The sequence below is a fragment of the Panthera onca genome, chromosome A1, assembly GCF_046562875.1.
Source record: "Panthera onca isolate mPanOnc1 chromosome A1, mPanOnc1 haplotype 2, whole genome shotgun sequence".
NCBI classification, from domain to species: Eukaryota; Metazoa; Chordata; class Mammalia; order Carnivora; family Felidae; genus Panthera; species Panthera onca.
In genome coordinates, this window is record NC_138339.1 from 130877700 (window position 1) to 130900886 (window position 23187).

Below are 23187 nucleotides of genomic sequence, written 5' to 3' on the forward strand. Positions count from 1 at the left end.
CTGCATGTTTCTTTGCTCCCTGTACCTTTCTTCTGGCTCAAATAGGGTATTCTCATATTTGACAAATAGCAGCTCAGTCTCAGAGGATAATTTCAAGAGGAGGCACTTGACATTAGTGGAGTTGTGTCTCCCATAAAAGCATGAAAACTTCAAAGTGCAAATATCAAAGTGCTGAGTTGCCTGAATTCATGCCGTTGATGTCGTTTCTCTTATGAGCAAAACTCTTGACTGACTGCAGCTGGGGCGATATTTCAAAAATGGTTCGCTTTATTAAAAATAAGTGAAATTGTATCCTTTTAAACAGTAGAGTAATGAAGTGATGAAAAAGCAGTTAGGAAATTGTAGTTTTTCAGCCTTCAAGTGTGATCAACACTCATAAATGTCATTATAATAAAATAAGGGCCCTGATGGGATATTTGAGAGGATTTCTTGTTGAAATTGACTAATTGTCTAAACAGGTAACTACATTGTAAGTTGATTTTCATTAATATGCCTCATCTACCACTTTCCTCTGTTTTTACTGTTTGCAGAAAATGAACAGGTCTCAGCAGTCTAGACTTTGGAGCACCCATTTGAAGTTTACTGAAAGTCGTCGGGGAAGGAGTGGGTAGAACCACGTCATGATTCCGCAGGCCATTGCCAACAAAAAGCTTGCTGCTGCTGCTAATCCAGAGGTTTCATTCCCCGTACCCTGAGCAATGAAATAGCCCTGAGTTATGCTTCCTTTTATTTAATCCTTGTAGATGCATAGTTTCTTCAGCTATGGATATTGTGCCTGGAAACCAGTCTTCACTTCACACACCAGACCTGCCTTGGGACCACAGTTACTAGAACAGATTCAAACTCAGAGTCCTCCCTGTGTACATCAGATTTTTCTTGAAGAAGTTATTTTTAAGAGAGTAGTGATAGTATTTCCAAGCCATAGCTTGGGTTAATGGACAAATTGAAAATGTCTGCCAATACCAAGGATACTCTTGTGTATTTGAAAAGTAACTTATTATTTCAAGTTTTGTGGTTTTCTTTGTATTGGGGAGCTACCATTAGTGGATGTTTATGTTTTAGGCCATAAAACTGTCTCTGGTCTGAACAAACTGAAGTCATCTTTACAGGATGATATGCTTAATGTATACAGAGATGAACTTGATCTGTTGCACCAGTGCAATGTAGGGTCTCCGTTTGAGTGGGGAAGGAAGCCGTATTTGGTTGAGGTGTTAGGAGGGAAGATACTGCCATCTGCTGATTTGGAAGGCCAAATGAAGCTGCCACAGGGTTTCTTATCAGTCCTTTGGGAAAGGGAGGCTATAATTAGGTCGGTAGCCACCCTCATCTCTAAAGAATGAAGTTTTCCTTAAACATGTATACCAACCCTTTTTGAAGTGAATGTCGTGCTGCATCTACCTAAAAGTATAAATCCAGTAAGTAGGGAATGGGTTCTAGAGAGTTCTACAGAAACCCAAAACAAAAATTTTTAAATGCTCAAATAATGGAGTTCTTTTTTTAAGAAGGAAGTGCAATCATTGGTGTGTAATCATGGAGATGAATTAAGCTTTATGTAATGTTCTGCAACATCCCCTCCACTCAATCTCACAGCATGAGGCTGTGTTCATAAACCTTGCGGCCCCCAGCTGCCTGCAGCACAGCTCATTAGTGTACCAAGGTATTAATTGGTTGAAAATTTTAGGGGGGACAGAGGAGCTAGAATTATGGGAATGATTCTCTCTTGGCTCTCAGTTTAAGCCCTTGAGAGGAAAGAGATCTATGTTTTAACAGTCTGTTGGGCATGGCGCTCCTTAACTGTTTAGTTAAAATTTCCGTGACTGTTTACTGGGCGACCTAGACCTTACACATTTTTACAAATTAAATACGGTGTTTTCTATATCTTAAGTTTAAATTTAATCATGTTTTAAAAATGTAAATGCAGGTGAGAGCTTAATTAACTTCTATGACTACCAAAAAAAGAAAAAAAAAAAAAAAAAAAAAAAGCCAAAGCCATTCATGTGCACTACCCAGATCAACTTGGAGCCAAAATGGGTTTACTTCTGAGTACTAGTTGTCTATATGTGAATTTATAGGATTTAGCTGGTTTGTGATTTCCTTTTCAAGACTGTGTTTCCTCTTTTTTTCCTAGCTGTTTCTTCTCTCTCTCCTTCCCTGCACCCCCCCACCCCAACCCCTGGTTTTTGTTGTTGTTGTTGTTGTTGTTGTTGTTGTTGTTGTTGTTGTTAAGTAGGCTTCATGCCCTATGTGGAATTTGAACTGTTGACCCTGAGGTTAAGAGTCACATGCTCTACTGACTGAGCCAGTTAGGCGCCTCTCCCACCCCAGTCCCCTTCGTTTTAAAATCATGAATCATTTCCAAATGGTAAGTGGCAGTGGTCTGTCTTTTCTGCCAAAATGATTGTCTCTTCATTTTAGGAAAAATAGCCTATCTGAAAACTTCCTTTGGGCCAAAAACAAAAAAACAAAACAAAAAAATGTCAATCTGAAACTTAAAGCCTTAAAAACCTGCCCACCACCCCACCCCACCAGGTATGTCAGAATGAGGCTAATTGGCTCTCTAGCTTTCTTGGTCTATTGAAATGGAAAATGGCCTGGATCAAAAATCCTGGTTTAAAAGTCACACTGTAGTGATTTAACCTATAAATACTGGTCCTTTGATCACAAAAAATGTTCCTTCACTGATTTACGCAGTATTGTTTTCATGTCCAGAGCCAAACAAAGAAAATGAAAGATACTTTTGTTAGTCATTTTTTTTTGTCAAGTTTGAGTATTTATTCTATTTTATATCCATTTCCCCAGAAAAAAAATGTGCTGTTTGTAAAATATCTGTTTATTTGCAGGTGTTTGAAATCATATGGGAGCCTTACCTGTCTTTGTCCTTAATGGTGTCAGTAATATCTTGCACAGAGAGTCAGAGGCTGTGCTTTGGGACTGCACCTTGTAGCTGACTTTGTCTGTCTGGCTCCAGCTGTGAGTGTTTGAGTCAGCCAATCACAGTGATCAGGAACTAAAGCCAAATGCTTTGTATGTGGTATGTGTGTATCTCCTAAGAACTCGTGGAGTTTGGATTTTTACATTTTAATTTAGGGAACACTTCTGCCTTCTCTTAGTTTGTTACATGACTAGAACAAGAGAAGCCTTAACCTGTATTTCCTCCAGTTCTCAATCCCCATTTGTTTTTGTTTTTATTTTAAAATTTTAATGAGACTAGTGCCCTCATCCCACCTCAACTCTAAATCTGTCGGGACTTAATGAAGTAGTAAACCCTCAGTGCAAAGTTTCTACCAAATAAGTTTCAACAAAACAGTTTCTTCATAATGAAAGATTTGAACAATGAATAAATCCAGTATATACTTCCATAAAAGTTTATCTTAAGTCATAGATTCTTATTTCCTCCAAATGATTACTATGAATCTGATCTTTAGGGAGAAAAAGACTTAACTGTTTTTTCATGAGGGTGATAAGTCACACTGTCGTCATCTGTATAACCTCCTTGAGAATCTCCCAGGCCGGGAAATGAGGCAGTAATCATGAGGATTCCCAAGAACAAACCTAATTTTTATAAAGTGTTCTCTTCTCTATAAAAAGAAGGAGAGAAAGAGTTTCTTTGTGTATTTAAAACAATTATTGTTATTCTGATACATTTTAAGTTTCTAAAAAATGTGATATTAAAGTAGATGTATCCCGTTAGCAGTACCTTAAAGGCTAGAAAAAAGGGATAAATCTTCAAAAAAGTGTCACAGTACATTTTCAAATTTAAACTTGAACTCCAGTTCATCTTCAGCTTTTGTTGTGCTTTTTTAAGGCTTCTTTATTTTTGATACACAGAATGCAGTTGTACTTGACCTTTTGAAATAGAAACATGTGAGCTTATCAGAAAAAGACAAAACAAAACTGCACAGTTGTAATAATCGAATGCAATTATACTGCACAATTCAGTGATTGTAAAGTATCCTGTAATGAGCAATGTTTGTCTCCTATTTTTTGATACCTCTTAAACTTATGTCTTTTAGAAAGACAGTGCCTCTGTATGCTTTTTGTATTTTTACTGAGTGTAAATATTTGTTATATTTTTGGTTAAGAGAATGTAAAAGTACTGTTTATTATTATCATATCTACTAATACATTGGTGGAATCAATAAAGAATCTACATTAACCTTCTCTGCACGTTATTACAAATGAATGGACACAGATAACTCAAGAGGGCCAGTCTGGGACCGGCATTGGTATCACATCTCCAGATACTGGAATGATCCAATTATTGTTGACTTTGTAGTGTCTTATAAAATGCCCACCTGTTGTTTGGTTCTTACAAAGTGTGTTTGATTACATATCAAGCAATAATGGTTACTCCCATTAGGGCTTGTTTTTCTCTTACGACAGGAAAGTCTGTGGGCAGACTGTCCAGGGCTAATCAAGTGACTGCACAATGCTGTCAAGGACTCAGGGCCCTTGTCAGGACATTGATACCTCTTGACATCACCTCTGTTTTGTAGGAAGGGCTTAAGGGAAAAGGTGCAAATTTTATTAGCAAAATAGCAGCTTTTCCAGAAGCTCCACTTGGTATTTCTGCTTTTATCTCACTAGGCAGAAATGTGTCACATGATCGGTGGCTGCAAGGAAACTTGGGAAGTGAACTTTTTTTTTTTAAGTATATTTTTTTTTTTGAGAGAGAGGTGGTGGGGCTGGGGGGTGGAGATGGGGGAGAGAAGGAGAGAGAGAATCCCAAGCAGGCTCTGTGCTATCAGCTTGGAGCCTGACACAGGATTCGATCCCACCAGCCACTGTGAGAGCACGACCTGAGTCGAGATCAAGAGTTGGACACTCAACCGACTGAGCCAGCCAGGCACCCTGGGACGTGAACTTTTTAGTTGAGCAATCCATGGTTCCAAATACAAGTGGGATTCCTTTCAATGAAGGAGGAAAGAATGCATGTTGAGTTGGCAGCTGGCTTGGCCCAGCACAGCATGCCTATTGCCCACTCCTCTAGTGGCAATAAACGCAGCAGCTTCTTTTACGGGATCAGATCCTAGGACCTTGGCAGAGAAGGAGGAAATTATGTTTTAGCATTCCTTTCTAAAATTTTCCCAATCTTTCGTCTGTACCCAAAGAATACTATTTCTGTGAAAGATAGGGCTTCTTCGTCCTCCCAGCATACACGCCAGGTTTCCCCAGGCTGATCCTTCCCCTAACCATTTGTGCAGTATCACTAGTTCATTCCTGTACTTAGAAAATACTAAACATGGGTGTAATAGGTTGAGTAATGGCCACCCAAAAATATCAAGCCCTAATTTCTAGAACTTGTAGATGTTAACTGCATTTAAGAACAGGCTCTTTGTAGATATAATTAAGCATTCTGAGATGAGATTACTTTGGATTATCTGGATGAGTCCTATAGGCCAACACAAGTGTCTTTGTAAGAGAGAGACAAACTAAGAAGATAAAAATAGACCTAGTGGAGAAGGCAGTGTGAAGACAGCAGATGTGGCCAGGAGTGGAAGGATGCCAACAGCTTCCAGGAACTAGAAGAGAGGAGATTGTTCCTTAACGCCTCTGGAGGACACCTTGCTTTGGACTTCTGGCCTGTTTTAAGACACCCAATTTTTGGTCCTTTGTTACTTTGGGTCCAGTTACAAAGTGTATTAGGAAACTAATACACACTACTTTATTTGTCTGATATTGGGGACCCAGAATCTGCAACCTCTCTGCCATCCTCCAGAAGCACCTGATGAACAAAGACCAGGGGTACTGGCCACCCCAGAAGCACTCTCTATAGCCACCTTATCAGTCTGTTGTTTTTGCAACTGTTTACACAAGGGACATTCCTATCATCCTTGCCAAACTTAATATTTCTCATTTTTCTCATTTCAGACATTGTGATAGTGTGTACTGGTATCTTACTGTGGTTTTAATTTTCACAATGATTAACAATGCTAAGCATCTTTTCAAATATTTATCGGCCTTTTGGATATTCTCTTTTGTTAAATGTTTTTTTAAGATCTTTTTTTTAAATTTTTTTGCTAGAATATTGAACTACAGTAGTTTTATAATGACCTGTATCTAGCAATCTTAATTCATTTATTCTAAGTTTGTGTTTCTTTTGGATTTTTCTAGATACTCCCTATCATGTGCTCATAATGGCTTTTATTTATTTCCAGTCATTTTGCCTTTCATTTCTCACCTAATTGCACTGGTCACGGTGCTGGTACAGTGTTGAAGTGGTCAGGGTGAAATTCCTTTCTTTGCTCCTGATCTCAAGGGTAAATTTTGTGATTCGCTATTGATTGGAATGACTGCTCTGGGGTTTTAATAAGTATTCTTTAGGGTGAATTTAGGGTGTTTCCTTTTATTTATAACTTGGTAAGTGGGTTTGTGGTGTACTGAATTTTGGCACATGACTTTTCTGGAATCTGTTGAGATGATCGAATTATTTTTCTTGTATCTCTTAGTGTGGTTGCTTAGTTCATAGATTTCCTAGTGTAACCCCTCCCTCTTCCACACCTCCCCCACTCCACCATTGGCTTTGCTAGAACAAACCCCACTTGGTTATGATATCTTCTTTTTATAGATATATAAACAAGATATATAGATATATCTTGTATTTCTTGATTGATTTTGCAGTATTTTACTTAGAATATTACATCTATGTTCGAGAGAGAGATGGTCTCTAACATCCCTGTCTTATAATACCCTTGTTAGGTTTTGGTATTAAGGTTAAACTGGATTCCTGGAAAGAGCTGGAAGTTATTCTTTGTCTGTTTTTTGAAGCTTATGGAAGATTGAACTCTAGCTACTTGCATCTTCCCGGACTCTCACCTGTCTCGTCAGCTCTGGAACACTGATGAGCTCCGCCTCAGTTTCTCCTCCCTTACATTACACCCTGGAAGTTTTCTTCAGGTAGTAAACTGGGGCAGAGGTAAGGCTCAGCTCTTGTTTTTGTGCTCTCGAGGATTACTGTTCTTCACTGCCCGATGTCCAGTGTCTTAAGTGGCATTGTTTTACATGTTTTCTCTAGCGTGTTAGTTACTTGAGGCATGAGGGTAAAGTGGTACTTACTCCATCTTGACTGGAAGTGGAAGTCCATATAGAAAAATTGAATATAACTGTCAGTAAATAACAGTAACAAGCAAGCACACACACCCTGCCCCCCCCCCCCCCTAAAAAAAAAGCATTTAGGATACAGAGGGTAGGAACAACACAATTAACAAACTTAATCTAATGGACTATATAGAACAGTTAATCAGCAACAGCAAAGCCTATGTTCTTTCCAGGTGAACACGGAGCACTGATCAAAGTTGACTCTTTGTTAAGCCATAAAGTAAGTAAAAAATTGGGAAAAGTTGGACTCCTGTAGAAAAGGCTCTCTGTACAAAATTAAACTAGTAACACAAACTAAAAATTAGAAGTTAAGAAATGTATCCCCCAATAACCTGGTGGAAAGTAGGAAAAAAATTTTAATTAAAATGGAAATATGAATATCAAACCTTTTGGTTGAGATTAAAGCCTTAAAATGTATATGTAAGAAAGGTAGGCTAAAAATGAATGAAACATCCTTCTCAAGAAACCAGAATAATAACAGCAAATTAAATTCAAATAAATGGAAGGAAATAATAACAAATTAATGAAATATATAACATGACCAACAGAAGATTAACAAAGCACTAAATTCTTTAAAAATTTTAGACTAATAAAATTGCTAATCTCTTAGGGGGAATGACCAAGAAAAGAGAAAAATGGCAAAATTGTTATTAGGAATGAAGAGGAATCATTATGATTAACGTCATTAAAGACGAGACGTTTAAAGTAACCAAAATGTAGATGAAATCAATTCACAGAAAAAAACAACAAATCTGTAACAAGGAAAATTTAGTAATCCTGTGGCTGTTAAAGGAGTTGAATCTGTCATTTTAAAAGCCTTTCCACAAAGAAAACTCAAGCCCTGGATGACTTTATCAAAAAATTGCACCAATGCTTACAGAAGAAACAATGCTTGTCTTAACAAAATGTCAGCAATAGGAAGGATTTCTTAAATAAGGTCCTCCTAAGACAACTCTAAAGGAAATGATTGATTATTTGTCTTAAAGACAGGTTTATCTTAAGATACCATTTAAAAACACAAAAGGGGGGCACCTGGGTGGCTCAGTCGGTTGAGCGTCCGACTTCAGCTCAGGTCATGATCTCACTCTGTTCTGTGAGTTCGAGCCCCGCGTCGGGCTCTGTGCTGACAGCTCAGAGCCTGGAGCCTGTTTCAGATTCTGTGTCTCCCTCTCTCTGCCCCTTCCCTGCCCCTTCCCTGCTCCTGTTCATGCTCTCTCTCTGCCTCTCAAAAATGAATAAACGTTAAAAAATTATTTTAAAAAAAGATAAAAACACAAAAGGCCGTATAGAGTTGGACAATGTACTTTCATTCATATACCCCTTCAAGGGACGGGTATCCAGAATATATGAAGTACATCTGTATATCAAAAGAAAAACCCTCAATAGAAAACAGGGCAAGACTTAAACTAAATTAGAGGGGAAAATTTCCATTAAACATGGAAAGTTGCTTAATCCCATTTTGAAAAACTACATCGGTTTGGAGTTCGTGTGGAACTTTAGCTCTGCTCTGCTCTATTTTGACTGTAGCAGCAGCTGATCAGGGGCCGGAACCTTTTATACTTTGTAAAAATGTGGCCTGAAAGGGGAAGTTGTGGTAAAATACATTGGGAGCCACCAGATGGCGCCACACTAAAGCGTGTTTCTCGCAGTCTTTGTCTTCAGAAATGTAAGAGCGAGGTAATTTCTTAGCCGTCTTTCCCGGTATGCCTGCAGTCCACAGTGAAATATTTTGAGCTCTCCTTCACAGGAGTGATGAAACTGAAACATTTCCAACTAGAAAAGAGAATTTTAGACATTCTCTTTGGAAAAACTCTGGACAGTGTGGATGCAGTGATTTCCTAACATATTATTTGTACATTTGTACATAGGATTTGGTGTTTTCCAGGGCACCTAAGGGAAATCTTCCAGATTTCCACATATGACCCAACTCTGATGACCCAATTCTGAGCAGGAAGGAAAATCAGGTAACACATAAGAACAAGTCAGATTACTAGCAGTCTACACTGAACCACTGCCTAGTCCATAGACTCCTGGCAGCTGTCTGTTCAGACCACTTGGTATTTTTCGCGTTTTTAATGTTGGCCATTTTGGTAGATATGTAACGGTATTTTATTATGGTTTTAGTTTTTGTTTCCCTGGTTATAGGGAATTGAGCTCCTTTTCATAATTTGTAGGCCATTTGATTTTCACTTTTATGAAGTACATATTTTAGTCTTTCATTTTTATCTACTTGTAGATGTTTTTATGTATTTTGGATATGACTCCTTTATCAGTTACATCCATGACTAATAACTTTTCCCGCTCTATGGCATGCTCTGTCATAATGAAAAAGAAAAGTTCTTAATTTTAAACTGGAGAAACTGCATTACTCTTTTCCTTTATGGTTAATGCTTTTTCTGGTGTGATCTAAGAAGTCTTTCTCTGCTCCAAATTCATTAACATATTTGTGCCAATATTTTTCAAATACTTCAGTGTCTTACCTTTTAAATTTGGATCTACAGTTTATCTGGAATAGAATTTGTGCCCAATGTAAGGTAGAGGTCAGGTTCCATTCTCTCCCCTATGGATTGTTCCTATACTGTTTGTTGAAAAGATAAATCCTTTGTTGCATTGATTACAGTGTTATGAGCCAGCTGTCTATATGTTTGAGTTACTCAGGGGTCTGTATTCTGTTTTATCAGCGTATTCTTCCCTAATACCACATTGTCTTCATTGCTCTAGCAGTAAACTATATACTGATACCTGGTAGTGAAAGTTTGCTGACCCTGTTGTTTTTCCAGAATATTAGCTGTTCTGTATCATTTGCATTTCCAAATAAATCTAATGGCCAGCTTATCAACTTACACACACACAACTGCAATTTTGAGGAGGGTTTTATTTTGAAATAGTGTAACAATTTGAAGGAAATTAACATATTCATAAAATTTAGTCTTCTGATCTGTGAAGCCAGTATATTTCTGCATTTATTTAGATTTTCTCTTGACTCTCACTGTTTTATTGTTTTGGTTTAAGGTCTTTAATATTTTTCATATAAGATGCATTTTTTAAGTGATGTGATTTAGGGCTCCCCACCCCCCCTGCTTTACTGAGGTATGCTTGACAGATAAAAATTGTGTATATTTGAGGTATATGTCTTAGTTAGTCTGGGCTACTATAACAAAACAGTTCTGAAAGCTGGGAAGTCCAAGATCAAGGTGCCAGCAGGCTCACTGTTCTTTGAGGGCCGCTCTCCGGGTTCATGGATGGTGCCTTCTTGCTTTGTCTTCACAGAGAAGGGGCTTCTATTATAAGGGTACTAATCCCAATCATGAGGGTTTCACCCACTTGACCTAATCACTTGCTACAGGCCTCACTTCCTAATACCCTCACCTTTAGCGATTAGGATTTCAGCATGTGAATGGGGGTGGGGGCATAAGCATTCAGTGGATGGCAGCATACAACTGTACAACATGATGGTCTAATGTATGTGTATGTTGTGAAATGGTTACCACAGTTAAGCTAATTACCGTATTCATTACTTCACATACTTAGAATCTGTGTGTGTTGAGAACACTTAAAATCACCTCCCATAGCAAATTTCATCTATGCAGTACAGTATTGACTCTAGTCCCTGTGCCATATAGTAGCACTCCAGAACTTACTCATCCTGCATAAATAAATCTTCGTACCTTTTGACCAACATCTTCCCGTTCCCACACCCCTCAACTCCTGGCACCCCCCATATTCCACACGTAAGTGAGATCATGCATTCTTTGTTCTTCTGTGCCTGGCTTATTTCACTTAGCATAATGTCCTCCAGGTTCATCCATGTTTCCCACAAAAGGCTAGATGGTTTTTTTTTTCTTTTTAAAGGCTGAATAATATTCTTTTGCACATACCACATTTTGCTTCCCCATTCATCAACAGATTGTTTTCAAATCTTGGCAGTTGTGAATAACACTGCAGGGAACATGGAGTTCCTGCTATGTATTCAGCCAACAGTCAGGAAGAAGGTGGAACCCTCAGTTCTCCAGGGAATGAATTCTCCCCAAATCTGGACCAGCTAGGAAGTGGCTTTTTCCCTAGGTCAGCCTCCAGATTTGAGCACAGCACAGCTAGCAGCTTGATTACAGCCGTGGGAGACCCTGAGCAGATGACCCAGCCAACGTCAGCCCAAACTCCTGACCCACTGAAATTGTGCTATTTTGAGCTGCTAAGTTCGTGATAATTTACAGCAACAGATAACCAATATTATTACTTATTCGCTGTATATTCTCTCTGCCTTAGTTAGTTCTCTTATCCACAAACAGGTTACCAGCAATAACCTGTCTGGTATTTATTGTTGCTCTGCAGATGAAGTGAGTTCACACATGTATAATCCTTTGTCAGTGCCCGGCCACCTCGCACGTGCCTGTGCTGCCACTCTGCCTGCCTGCCTGCCTGCCTGCCTGCCTCTTAACCCTCATCACACTTGGGTAGTTTTCTACCTTAATTCTTCCATTTCATCTCCTTTTCTAGAATTTCATTTCTTGACCCAAACTTGGCTGGCCAACACTCCTTTATGTAGCGGTCACTTATCTGACAAAAGCACCTCTTGGAAATATAATCAAGATGCTCCCCAAACTAAAATTGGTTCCAAATAGAAAATGCACTAAGACTATACTCTTAACGTGTTGATGAGACTCAGCACTTCACTGTTTCTAAGTTAAAACACACTGGGAGTCAGAAATTTAATAAGTGAGTGGAGAACTAGAAAGAACCATACTCCTAGCACTAAGAATGTGATGAAGGCACCCTGAGATGGAAGGAGCCTAAAAACTCGGACAAGGCACAGAGGAGCTCTAAGGTAGAGGCAGGCTGTACCCTGGGGTTCTCTGAAGGTATCACTGAACAAATATAACGTCATGTTGGGTAAGACACTCCTCTTAATACTTTCACACTTTTAAAGACATATATTAGAAATATCTAATAGTTTAAAAGATTTTTTAAAATTTATTAAATATTCCTTGTTCAACAATAAAAATAATTTTAAAATGTGTAAAGGACCTAAAAGAAACTTCTCTAAAAAAGATACACAAATGGTCAATAAGCACATGAAAAGATGCTCAACATCACTTAATTATGAGGGAAATGGAAATCATAATCACACTCATTAAGATGGGTACTATAAAAAATAAAATAAAATCCCAAGTGTTGGTGGAGAGGTGGAAAAATTAGAACCCTATGCCCTGGAGGTTCCTCCGAAAAATTAATAGTACCATATGATCCAGCAATCCTATTTCTGGCTATATATCCCAAGGAATTGAGAACAGAGTCTCAGAGAGGTATTTGCACACCCATGCATGATTCACTATAGCCAAAAGGGGGAAGAAACACAAGTGTTCATCGATGGAGGCATCAAAAAATAAATTGTGGTGTGAACATAAAATGGAATATTATTCAGCTTTCAAAAGGAAGGAAATTCAGACAGCTGCTATAACATGAATGAACTTTAAGAAAAGACATTATGCTAAGGGAATTATGCCAGCAAACAAAAAGATAAACCGTGAATGATTTTGATTGTGTGGGGTACCTAATAGAGTCAAATTCACAGGCACAGAAAGTAGAATAGCAATTGCCAGGGGCTAGGCAGGAGGGAAAAATTGAGTTATGGTTCAATGGGTATAGAATTCCCATTTGGCAAGATGAAAAATTTCTGGAGATGGATTGTATGACATTGCAAATGTATATAACACTCCTGAAATGTACACTTCAAAATGGTTAGGTTTGTGTATTTTACCACAATTTTTTTTAATTGCCAAAAAAAAAAATCCAACCCAAGAAAAATGAACAAAAGTATTTGTGGTAGGCTGAGGGAATCAGTAGGCAGTGATGGGTTTCAAGTCCTTTGAGACCAGAAGCATGTTTAGGGCAACTGCACACACCTAAAAAACCCAAACTCCAAATGATCACTCCCCTGCATCTCATCCATAAAATCCCCTAGGGCACCAAATATCAAGTAGCTAGTCAGCACTGATATTGCACCTAGGGCAAAAATTCACCGGGAAACTTGAACTTGGGTCTTAAGTCAAGCACTTCATTTCGCTAAAACCCTCTAGGGCTTTGTCATACTAAGGAGCAAAGAAAGAAGCTTTAAAAGTAGCAATTTTTTTTGTCATTGCCAAGGTCAGACTTTAAATCTTAATTGAACTCGTGACTTCCTTTGAGAGGCAAAATAATAGACGAGATAGCCAAAGAGCTCTTTCTGTTCCAGGAGGCACGTGGAAGGGACAGGTATTGGGTTGAGGTCTAGAGATCGGCCAACGATCAAGATGCTCAGGATGGCGAGAGTTCTGGAATCCTTTGTGGCCTGCTTAGAGCAACACATCAGGCCTCCGTTCTGGCTTCTGATGGCCCCAAAGCCAGCAAATCCACTGCAGCCTGGATCTTAGGGTGGGTTCTACCACTAAGTCATTGGTGTTCTGGGTTTCTTTTCACTATTTTTTATCTTCCAATTAAAAATGTTTTACACTAGTTACTCCTGAGCCTTGTCATGTCTCCACCTTCTGGTTTAAAGACTACTGGGGCCTGGTATGTTACTGCATCGGGGCTCCTGATGAGCATGGGTTCGAGGCTTCAGAGTCAGGTGCCCCCCCACCTCCACTCAGGTGACAGGGAAGGAGAGTTAGAAGTGTAGCAGAGGGGCTACTGTCTTTGCTGTGAAAGCCTGTTCTCTTAGAGATCATGACTGGCAGGCAGCCGACCTATGTGGACTTAACCCCAGTTCTGCCTTCTCCTTCCTTGCTTCCCTGCCTTCCCTCGTTTTAGAACATCTCCCCAAATCCCTTTTTTAAGGCAACCATTCCATCTCCAAGGCATGGTGTTCTGGTGGGATTTCAAGTGACAGTAACCTCCCCCCTCCCCCCGTGTGCACACACACACACGTATTGTGTGCATGACTGCAGGTGGGCCTGTGTGAGGCCTTCCTACATTCCTTAGCATATAGGTGGAGGTCAATTCCTGTGAGCTCCCATGACACTCTTTCTCAACTACAAGACTACTACACCCAATAATTAGCTGTTTGACCTTGAGCAAGTTACGTACCCTCTCCAACCATCGGTTCCATCGGTGCAATAGGGGGTAAAAGTTCCCTAATAGGATGGTTGTGAGAATGAGCACAGCCCACGCATGCCTAGCACAAGGCTGGCCTTTACTAAGCACGTCTTCATCCCCTCCATGCAGTGGCCCAACCCTCAAATAGCCCCACAGCCTAGCATGTCCACTGAGCTTTGCTTTCCCTCCCCTGTTAGGCCAGGTCTGTAAAGGGCTTTTGGCAATCTGGAACTAATAAAAGTCTAATGAATAAACCAATCATTGAACCTGTACTGGAAATTTATCTTCTGCATTTATTTCTTAAGGTTGGAAAGAAAGCAGCGCTCTTAATTAATTTTGTACTATCTCTTTCAATAGGAGCGTATGCTGGTGATTTTCTTTTATCAGTCCCGAAATCCTTGTTTTTAGGAAATAGAGGGTCTGACGAACTTGCTCATGAACAGCCTTGAACTAGATTGAAACACCTGCTGGTTCTCTGGTTTTCTGTTCAGATTTGAGAGCTGCAAGTGGCTGGCGACAAAAGAGAAAGAAACCTCCAGTGACTTCACAAGCTACTGGGCAGAGAAAGGAGGGTGCCAATGTCATGGAAGGCAAAGAACAGACTGTTTTCTGAAAATCAGGTCAAGAAGATCATTGAGAGGTTTGTTTAATTCAAGGGAACACGTTGTGCTCGCCACTCACTGATTTCCTGGCATAACTGGCTGGGCTGCACTGGGTTTCCCCTTACTCTCTGCCCATCACGCCAGGAAAGCCCCTCGGCCACGTCACGGTTTGGCATGTGGTGTTCTTCATGTGGGATGCTCTGATGAGATTGTCTGACCCTGTGCGTGATGTCTGAGGCTTCATTTGAAAGCATCAAGTGGTTTTTCATAGCCTTCCATGATTTGTTTCCCCCAAGGCCCCTGCTCCACACTGGCCCAGTGAGGACGCTCTGTGGGAGCACTATATACTATCTGTCCAGTGAGTCGAGCGGAGACCTTGTAATGGTTTGACAGTCTGTACAGAACTCGTGCTACCTGAGGAAAGAACACAGCTTAGTCCTGAGGTATTGGGCAGTTGCTCAACAGCCTGAGCTTCTGACATGGCCTCTTTCGGGGTCTCTGGTGCTGGCAAAAGGCACGTGCCCATGTGCCTTTTAATGAGATCTCAGTCCTAAAGGCATTTCTCCTGGCGTGCAGGGGTAGGCGGAGGATGACTGTATTCAAGTTCATCCCCAGGATGCATTCAGCAGGAATAGAGAGGAGGGTGTCCAGTGATTAAGTCGCTCATCGGCATTTCTCAGCTGGAGGTCCACATCTGCTCTGAGGCGTTTCTCCCTATGCACTTGATCATGCTCTGAATAGCCCACTTTGTTTCCCGTCTCTTCATTTGTGCACTCTGCGGTTGTCTGTGAGTCAGTTCACCTGACCTGTTCTTTGGCTTTCTGTTTATTTGAATCTGACTACCTTAGATAACATATTTTATAAACTTCTATTAACTTATATAAAAACACAATGTTTGTCTTTTTGTGCTTGGTGTGTGTCACCTAGTGTGGTGTCTGCAAGGTTCATTCATCCATGTTGTACGGTGGCAGAATGTCCTTTCTCGTCAAGGCTGAAGAGTATTCCTCTGTGTGTGTGCACACACAGATGTGCACATATTTTATTTTTCCATTCAGCTCTTGCTGGTCACTTGGGTTGCTTCTAACTCTTGGCTATTGTGGATAACGCTGCTGTGAGCATAGGTGTGCAGGTACCTCTGGGACTGTGCTTTCACTTCTTTGGCATATACCCCCAGGAATGGATTGCTGGATCATAGGGTAGCAGCATTTTTCATTTTTGAGAAAACTCTGTACTGTTCTCCCATGGCAACTGTACTGTTTTACATTCCCACCAGCAATGGTACACGGTCCCAATTCCTACACATCTTTACTGACACTTGTTATTTTCTGGGGTTTTTTTTGTTTTTGTTTTTGTTTTTTTTTAATTGTAGCTATCCTAATGGGTGTGAGGTGGTATCTCACTGTGGTTTTGATTTGCATTTCCTTCACAGTTAGTGATGTTCAGCATCTTTTTTGTGCTTTTTAGCCATTTGTACATTTTCTTTGGAGAAATGTCTATTCAAGTCCTGTGCCCATTTTTTGACGGTGGTGGTCATTGTTGTTGAGTTGGAGGAGTTGTCTTTTGTTTTTAATGTTTGTTTATTTATTTTGAGAGAGAAAATGTGCAAGCATGAGTGGGTGAAGGGTAGAGAGAGGAAGAGAGAGACTCCCAAGCAGGCTCAGTGTTGTCAGCACACAGCCAGACACAAGGCTCGATTCCATGAACTGTGAGATTGTGACCTGAGCCGTAATCAAGAGTCGGACGCTCAACTGACTGAACCACCCCAGGCATCCTTGGAGGAATTCTTTATATATTCTGGATATATGATTGCAAATATATATTCTCCCATTCCACAGGTTATGTTTTCATTCTGTTGTGGTTTTTTGATGCAGTTGTTAATTTTGATACAGTCCAGTTCACTTTTTTTTTTTTTACTTTTGTTGCCTTTGCTTTTAGTGTCATATCCAAGAAATTATTGCTAAATCCTCTTGCGAAGCTTCCCCTCAAAGCCTTTCCAAAAGTTTTGTGATATTAAGTCTTAACATTGGCGTCTTCAATCCATTTTAATTTTGATATTTTGTGTAAGGTGAAGATCTGCTATGGTCTCAGTGTTTGTGCCTCCTTCCAACTGATACGTTGAAATGGCTCTTTATGATGGTATTAGTAGGTGGACCCTTTGGGAAGGCTCTGCCCTCACGAATACAACTGGTGCTCTTGGAACAGAGAGATCCCTTGTGCCCTTCTACCACGTGAGGACACAGCAAACAGGCACTGGCTGTGAAGTGAGAAGAGGGCTGTCATCAGAAAGCAACCATGCTGGCACTTTAACCTTGGGCTTCTCAGCCTCCAGAATGTGAGAAACAAATTTCTCTTGTTTATAAGCCACTCAGTCTACGGCATTTTGTTATAGTAGCCCAAACAGACTATGACAAAGTTTAACTTTATTCTTTTGCATGTTTATATCCCATTTCCCAGCAGCATTTGTTGAAAAGACTGGCCTTAACCTTTGAGTGGTCTTGGCATCGTTGTTGAAAATCCCTTGTAGAGTAGGTGGAACATACACAGGAGAAATTATTTCTGGGCTCTATGGATATCCAGTGTTCCATTGGATTCTATGGCTGTATATGCTAATCCCACATGGGATTTAATTACTGTAATATGTTTTGAAATGAGACCTCCAGTTTGTTGTTTTCCAAGATTGTTTGGTTCTTCAGAGTCCTTTGAAATTCTATATCCATGTTAGGATGGGTATTTTTGCTTATGCAAAAAATGTCATTGGGATTTCGATAGTGCATTAAATCTGTAGATTCCCTTATATAGTATTGACATCTTAACAATATTAAGCCTTACTATCCATGAAAACAGGATAACTTTCCCTCTTTTGTGTCTTTAATTTCTTTTACTAATGTTTTGTAGTTTCCAGTGCACAGTCTTTTACTGCCTTGGTTAAATTTATTCCTAAGTATTGTAATTTTTTTTTTTTTTTTTTGAGGCCAGTATAAATGGAATTGTTTTCTTTCTTTTTTTTATTTTTATTTTTTTTAACATTTTACTTATTTTTGAGAGACAGAGAGTGCAAGCAGGGAAGGGGCAGAGTGAGACAGAATCTCAAACAGGCTCCAGGCTCTGAGGTGTCAGCACAGAGCCCAACGTGGGGCTTGAACCCACAAACCGTGAGATCATGAGCTGAGCCAAACTTGGATGCTTAACTGAGCCACCCAGGTGCCTCTAGAATTGTTTCCTTAATTTCCTTTTTGGACTGTTAGTATATAGAAACATAACCGATTTTTGTGTGTTGATTTAGAATGTGCAGTTTTATGGAGTTTATCTGTTGTAACTGTCCTTTGTGAGATCTTTAGGACTTTCTACATACAGATCATGCTGTCTTTGAAGAGCGGTAATTTTACTTCTTCCTTTTTAGTATGGATGCCTTCATTTCCTTTTCTTGCCCAACTGCTGTGGCTAGGACTTCTGGTATTTTGTCCAGTAGAAGGGTGAAAGCAGGCAACTAGGTCTTGTTCTTGATCTTAAACGAAAAGCTTTCAGTCTTTTGACCAGAGTATGATGTTAGCTGTGGGCTTTCCATATACAGCCTTCATTTTGTTCAAATATTTTCTTTCTATTACTAGAGTCTGTTGAGTGTTTCTTCTGTGAGATTGTATTGAATTTTTTCAGATGATCTTTTTCTCTATCAATTGTGATGATCATACCAGTTTTCTGCTCATCATTCTGTAATTGTGGTGTCTTACATTGACTGATTTTCTTAAGTTGAACCATTCTTGCATTCTTTTTTTTATTATTATTATTTTTTAAATGTTTCTTTTATTTAGTTTTGAGACAGAGACAGAGCATGAGCAGGGGAGGGGCAGAGAGAGAGGGAGACACAGAATCCAAAGCAGGCTCCAGGCTCTGAGCTGTCAGCACAGAGCCTGATGCGGGGCTCGAACTCATGGACTATGAGATCATGACTTGAGCTGAAGTTGGACGCTTAACCGACTGAGCCACCCCAATGCCCCATCTTGCATTCTAGGAATAAATCCCACATGGTCATCTGCATAATCCTTTAAGGTGCTAATGAATTCTAGTTAGCATTTTGTTGAGAATTTTTGCATCGCTTTCCTCTTGCTGCCTTTAAGATTGTCTCTCTTTGACTCTTGATAGTTTGATTATACAGTTTACCCTTGAGCAACCTGGGGGCTACGGGTGCTAACCACCACCCTCCTGTCATGTACTCAAAAATCCACGTAAAATTTTTGACTCCCCAAAACTACTAAGAAAATAAATTTTGATTGGCTTCTGTTGACCAGAAGTCTTACCAACAACATAAACAATTAATACATATTTTGTATGTTACATATATTCTATACTGTATTCAAAATGTGAAACTAGAAAAAAGAAAATGCTATTAAAATAATCAGGAAGAGAAAATATATTTGTCCATGTTCACTTAGCTCACTGAGCATATGTAAGACCCCTGTTTTAAAATCTGTGCCAAGTCAGAGAGCTGCATTTTTTTAAAGACTGGTTTCTAGAGATGTATTTTGTTCCTTTGAATGAGCCGTGTTTTGTTATTTCTTTCTATGTCTTATGATCTTTTGTTGAGATCGGGGCATTTGAAAAAGGAGCCCCCTCTTCCACTCTCCACACACCGGGTTCATGCAGGGGAAGACCTTCGCCCATCAGCCCAACTGAAGGCCTGATGGTCTTCTCCTCTTTCCTGGGGATGTATCTTCCCTGGGACGGCGTGAGTGCTTTTGTCCCAGTTCTCCACATAGCAACTGCTCTGACATGTTTCGCTTCCGTAAGAATCTCATTCGTGCTCCTTCTCAGGAGACTTGAGTTTGTGTTCCCCTGCCTGTGATCTCTAGTCCCCAGCCATCCACAGGTCTTGAGTCCACATGCACCCATGTCTATTGTCAGCATCCTCCAATCTACCTTCCACATTATGCCACCATTTCCATCAATGTTGAGTCCGGCGAGACAAACCAATCCCTCACATAGCCCCCAGACAAACCAGAAAGTTAGAAGCAAGTTTCATTCTTTTCCTGGAGTCCTGAGGGAGAAATCCAGAATTAAGTGGTTTTCTCACAACTGAGGCATACTGCACAAGAGCAAGAGTGTGGCAAAGGCCAACAAAAGGCGTCAAAATTTCTGACCATTCTGAGCATAGCCTTTTTTTTTTTTTAATGTTTATTTACTTTTGAAAGAGAGAGCGAGAGCATGAACAGGGGAGGGGCTGAGAGAGAGGGAGACAGAATCTGAAGCAGGCTCCAGGCTCTGAGCTGTCAGCACAGCTGAACCCATGAACTGTGAGATCATGACCTGAGTCAAAGTTGGACGCTTAACCGACTGAGCCACCCAGGTGCCCCGAGCATGGCCTTTTCTGTTAGGCGTTCACTTAGTTGATGCAGGTGAACTGGTTTCTAGCATTTTCACAAAACTATTTTGATCCATATATTATGTATTTGATGTTGCTGTGCGGGAAACAAGAGCCTAGAGCATCCTAGCCTGCCATCTTGCTGAAAACACCTCCCTGATAATTATTTAAAAGGTATTGTTACTTTGTTTTATGTTAGTGTTATGAAATTAACAGTATAAAGAAAATGAAATCCAAACAGGAAAACCGGAACTACATGAAAAATAAAAGTCTCCATGCCTGCTTCTAACTCCATTCCTACTTACACACATTGCATTTTGCATTATTCTGCAGGTTACCTCTTGAATAAGAAATTTCATTTCTTGACTCATCAACTTTTAATCCTATAAAAGAGGAGGCTTGCAAGACTTCCTTCTCCCTCATTCCATTTATGGTTTTAGTTTACATTTAAGTTTCTCAATTGTTAGGTTTTTGTTAAGTAAGCTCTGCACCCAACATGGGGCTCAAACTCATGACCCCAAGATCAAGAATCGCATGCTCTACTGACAGAGCCAACTAGACACCCCTAATTTGTTAGTCTTATAATTTTTTCCAAGCTCTACTGAGATATAGTTGACATGTAACGTTGTTTATAACTGTAAAAGATAAACACAGACCTAGAGGTAGTACTTCTCCCAGGATTTGCATAAAGAGATTAGCACTTACACTCTCCTCCACAACTTTCCCTTGCATTGAATTTTGCCATTTTCTAAAATGTATGGGGTGTTCTGTGAGAATAATTCTTTTATGCTATGCTTTTAAAAGATGATTATCTATGGACTCTTAAAGAGAGGCAATTAGTTGTCATATAACTCTTATTTGCATGGCTGACCCTGTCCTAGGTTCTTAAATTACATACATTGTTCCCTCAAAATCATGTCCTAGCTTTGGACAAGTGTGTGGTTTATACCAGCATATCAAGAACTGTCCTTTCTGCTCACTGACAGTAGAACGTGTTATGTCACCCTGTTACTACAGTCCTCTCCACTTCTTATCACAGTCTCAGCCTGGTGGCATTTCCAACTGTAGGTCTTCTTCCAAATCCCCAGCTGTCCAGGCCACTGGTCATTTTGTGATCTCTCGCATGATTTACTTATTTGGCTTTTAAAGTCCATCTGTCTGCATCCCCAACACTAGAATGAGAGCTCCCGGAGGGTAAAGGAATTTGTTTTGTTCACTGCTGTATCTGCAGTGTGTGAACAGTGCCTTGGGCACACAGTGCTCAATAAAAAATGTTTGAATGCGTGAATCTTGCAGCTAATGATGCCTCTCATAACCAGCGTTCCTAAAATCTTCCCCTTGTTTCTTCTCATTAGGATAGACTGCTACATCAGCTTCAGACCTAGAAGTCCTGGCATTTCTTTGAATTATCCTCTTAATTTGTTCTACTAGTTCTTGCAGAGCATACTCTTTGGTACGTGTTTTCAGAAAGGGTGTGTGGAGAAATTTCTGACCACTCATCTTTATTTTGCCATCTCGTTTCACGGACAGTCTGGCTGTAGATAGAATGTACGAGTTCAAAATAATTTTCTCTCACAAGTCTGAGAAAGCGCTCCATTATAGGGCTGCTACTGAAAAATCTCCTAATCCTCAGAAGAAGAAATAATCTCCCAGAGCAGGGTGCAAGTCTTCAGAACAAAAGGTTTATTGAGGCTAAGTGGGAAAGTATAAATGCAAAAAGGTTTTTGAAATTTCAAGACACAAAGAATGAAGAGAGCATTTCTTTTTGATATTTTTTTTCCTTCCCCGTGAGAGCATTTTCTGGGCTTAGCACACCAGGGATCACTTGAATCCTCCGTTTCCCTTAACTTTTCACACCTCCTATGACCTAACAGGCTGGGTTTTTTTCTAAAATGTCTACCTGTCATGTTAGTCTCCTTCAGGAATATCAGATTGGTAAAAGGGAGGCAGGGAGAGAGGGTGGCTGGTTTTGGCTTCTCGGTTTCAGTAGTGCCTGATACTGATAGGCTACTGGCCTGTAGCCTTTGCTCCATTGTGCACAGGTTGGATGTGGCTGCCTCTAAAGAGGGACGATTCCACTCACTTCCTGTAGCTGAGTGCTTTGGTCTTTGTGTATCCCCCAACAATTCATGTTGAAATCCTAACTCCCAAAGATGATACTATCAGGAGGTGAGGCAACCGGGAAGTGCTGGTCATGAAAGTGTCACTTGTGAAGAGATGTTTTATAAAGAGATTCCTATTCACCCTATGCAGATCTGAAGCCCAAACAGGCTAAGACACTATCCAAGCAGTGAAAATTAGAGGTAAGCAAAATCTACAGAGATTTGTGAAAAATCAAACTCAAATCTCATAGCATTTGGAATTTAGAATCTGAGTAACTACCAAAAGCAGCAACAAGGATATTTACCTCTTCGCTGCACTATTTCTGAACAGCGAAACGATGTTGTTGAAAGACACCCAGAAACAGCAACTAAAAATGTCTTCTGACACCGCCTGAGCATGCTGTGGCAAAGAATCGGGGTCTAACGTAAATAGTCGCCTGAAACATTTGAAAGGCACAGATGTATAAAGAATGAGTTTGTTTAGGTAACTAGGTGAAACTCTGAGGATTTTTAAGTTTTTTTAATGTTTATTCATCTTTGAGAGCGAGTGACAGGGGAGGGACTGAGAGGGAGATACAGAATCTGAAACAGGCTCCAGGCTCTGAGGTGTCAGCAGAGAGCCCTATGCGGGGCTTGAACCCACCAACTGTGAGATAATGACCTGAGGCGAAGTTGGACTGAGCCACCCAGGCACCCCTGGGGATTTTTAAAGAAGTGTCTTGTTGGTTGTTCAAGGGGCAAAACCAAAAATAAAAATCCTTGCTTAGGTATCCTTTTTGAGCTCCCAAAGCAGGCTGTCCTCATATTTATCCATAGAAAGCTACTGCCCATGGGAGTTTGAGCCAGTTGTAAAACCTCCAGTGAACTGTGTTTACAGGGGAGAAAATTTGGGGTGAGAGGTGGATAATGTCTTCTCTCCCCAGCTGTCACCTTCCAATCAGACTACAGTCCCCCTGAC

General features: G+C 40.1%; 1 protein-coding gene across 9 annotated transcripts in view; it reads left to right on the plus strand.

The window, feature by feature from the left end:
• RAPGEF6 (Rap guanine nucleotide exchange factor 6) overlaps window positions 1–23187 on the plus strand; it is a 212793-nt gene that overhangs the window by 186064 nt on the left and 3542 nt on the right. For 8 of the 9 annotated variants that reach the window (XM_060637870.3, XM_060637865.3, XM_060637864.3 and 5 more), the window contains one exon: window positions 531–12466. In XM_060637870.3, coding sequence (XP_060493853.1) covers window positions 531–556 — 26 coding nt within the window. In that variant the 3' untranslated portion in view covers window positions 557–12466. Of the gene's footprint in view, window positions 1–530; window positions 14810–23187 lie in introns of those variants that run through there. The other variant, XM_078451204.2, reaches the window with a different exon arrangement.